At 57.7% G+C, this 2,496-nt stretch overlaps 1 protein-coding gene across 1 annotated transcript in view; it reads right to left on the bottom strand.

Moving 5' to 3' along the window:
* LOC123519442 (SH3 and multiple ankyrin repeat domains protein 1-like) overlaps positions 1–1,975 on the bottom strand; it is a 27,414-nt gene extending 25,439 nt beyond the window's left edge. The window contains exon 1 of the mRNA XM_045280741.1: positions 531–1,975. Within this exon, the coding sequence (XP_045136676.1) occupies positions 531–1,565 (1,035 nt within the window). The 5' untranslated portion in view covers positions 1,566–1,975. The remainder of the gene's footprint in view (positions 1–530) is intronic.
* Positions 1,976–2,496: the final 521 nt, after the last annotated feature.

The following is a 2,496-nucleotide window of genomic DNA, read 5'->3' as shown; positions in this document are numbered from 1 at the left end:
CACACACACACAGCGAGCGCCAGTCTATTCTTATTCCAGCAAATATATCACGTGTGTTATAAATTTGGAAGCAATTCAAACGAGGCGAGCTGATGCTGCACTCAGGGTACAGCCTCGCATTACGGCACGATTGCTCTCTCTCTCTCTCTCTCTCTCTCTCTCTCTCTCTCTCTCTCTCTATCTATCTCTCTCTCTCTCTGCGTCACAAAGAGAAACACTGAAAAGAAAGGTTTTGTGAAAGATTCTCCGCAAAATATGAAGGCCACGAACGGTTCTGGGTGAGTGTGGAAAGACAAGGGCGCGGGTGGGGGGTGAAGGGTTATGGGTGTGAGGGACGGCGGCGCTGACGTGGCGGGGACGAAGATCAACCTTAAAAAAGGAAGGAAGAAAAAATTGGAATTGACAAAGTTGAGTGACACAATTGCAGGTTTTGTGAGTGGCGACGACACGGCGGCCTGGAAACGCAGCGGAAAGAGACGGGGCGGGGTCCGTGGCAGGGAGAAGCGAGGCAGGGCGGGGCAGTGTGTTACCTGTGCCTGGCCGAGCGCCTCCATCACCTCCTCCACGGTGGGAGCGTCCTTCTTGACGGCAGCCCAGTGTGTGGCAGCGGTCTGCTTCATGTGCAGACGCCACCGGGCCAGGCGCAGCACCGCGGTGTGCAAGCGGCCCGGGGAGGCGGTGGTAGAGCAAGTGGCAGTGGCTGGAGTGGGTGTGGTGGCGTGGGAAGGCACGGGCGTGGAGTCAGGAGTGGGCGGGTGTATCTGGATGGTCCACACGCCTGACGCAGGCTTGCCGGGCGCCGCGGAGGGTGCAGGATTCTTCCTGGCGGACACGAACTGGCCGTTCTTGGGCCGCCGCCTGTCTGTCTCCTGGCGGCGACGCGTGGCGGGGGGCGGCGAGGCGCTGCGGCGGCGGCCACCAGTCTTGGCGGCGGGCGTGAACCTCTTGGGATGGGCAGGCCGGCAGCCGCGCCCGGCAGTCACATACTGGCCGCGGCGGTCCTCTGGGTAGGGCTGTGTATTGAGCAGCACGTTAGGGTCCAGGCTGGGACGGCGCCCTTCCCTCAGGTGCAGGGGCAGCGGCCGTTCATGCAGTGGTTCGCCCAGGGAGCTGCGGCGTCTCTCGAGGCGCGAGGCCTCTTTGGGGGCCGCCAGGTTGGCAGGGGGCAGCACGATGGTGGGAAGGGCGCGTGTGGCCAGCGGGGCTTGGTGCGAGGGATGGTGGCCGTGGCGCGAGTGTGGGTGTGGGTGGTGCAACTCAGGCACGGGAACACCCACCGTGTGAGGGTTGGGCGGCAAGTACTGGTACCTCTGCACGCCCTCATGCAAGCCGCGGATGCCGCCTTCCTGGCGAGGCCGCGGCCGAGTCAGCTCACGTGCAGGGATAAAGTCAGAGTGGGGCGCGTGGCGCCTGCCGCTGTGAGGCCTCGGGGGCCGCAGGTGAGTCACGGCCTGCTCCTGCACGGGTGCCGCCGCCGCGCCCTTGTCTCTTGAAGACTTACGGAAGGAGAAGGCAGTAGTGAGGGCCCCGCGAGCCCGTGCCGCCAGGGAGTCCACCGCCTCCATGAGGTAGCCAGCCCTGCACCATCACCGCCTGGCAGCGCCTCCTGCCCGAACACTCACCACTCACGCTCACAACGACACGGGCACGGGTATGTCTTCCAAGCGCGGTGGGAATCTCTGTGCGAGTAACGACATGAAACAACACCATTGTGTGTGTGTGTGTGTGTGTGTGTGTGTGTGTGTGTGTGTGTGTGTGTGTGTGTGTGTGTGTGTCACACAGAAACGCCCCCCGACACATGATCTACATCCCACTTCGCCCCACGTCCCCACAACTATCAATTCCTTCGCCTGTCTGTTCCCGCACACTCAACCTCCTCATAGCAACAACAACAACAATAACAACAGCAACAATAGGTTATCCAAATCTACAAACGGAGAAAGTCGAACATCCTATTACTCTCTCTCTCTCTCTCTCTCTAAGTCTGGCTTCCCATAGCACGATAAAACATAACCTCTGGCTTCTCGGCGGTTGACAAAAAATCACAGCTCAGTTGCTTAGAACACATACTCTCTCTCTCACTCTCTCTCTCTCTCTCTCACACACACACACACACACAAAGAAGGGCATTTCAAGAAAGGAAAAGACGAAACATAAGTAGGAATAAAAAGAGGAAGAGAAAAAGAAACAAGAACAAAAAGAAACGGAAAGAAATGGAAGAAAAGGAAGAATGTATGAAATAAAAACTTGGGGGGAGAGAGAGAGAGAGAGAGAGAGAGAGAGAGAGAGAGAGAGAGAGAGAGAGAGAGAGAGAGAGAGAGAGAGAGAGGAAGCCATAGAAGACGTGGGAGGCGTGGTAACACTGGCAAGGAGGGTTCACCACTTGTTCCCCTCTTTACCACAGAGACCCCTTCAATATCTCAACAGAAAACGGAGATAGACAACACGTAACAAAAGTAGTAGTAGTAGTAGTAGTAGTAGTAGTAGTAGTAGTAG

This window comes from Portunus trituberculatus, chromosome 45 (genome assembly GCF_017591435.1).
Source record: "Portunus trituberculatus isolate SZX2019 chromosome 45, ASM1759143v1, whole genome shotgun sequence".
Lineage (NCBI taxonomy): Eukaryota > Metazoa > Arthropoda > Malacostraca > Decapoda > Portunidae > Portunus > Portunus trituberculatus.
Note: the sequence above shows the minus strand (reverse complement) of the source record. Positions and strands in the feature narration are given on the sequence as shown.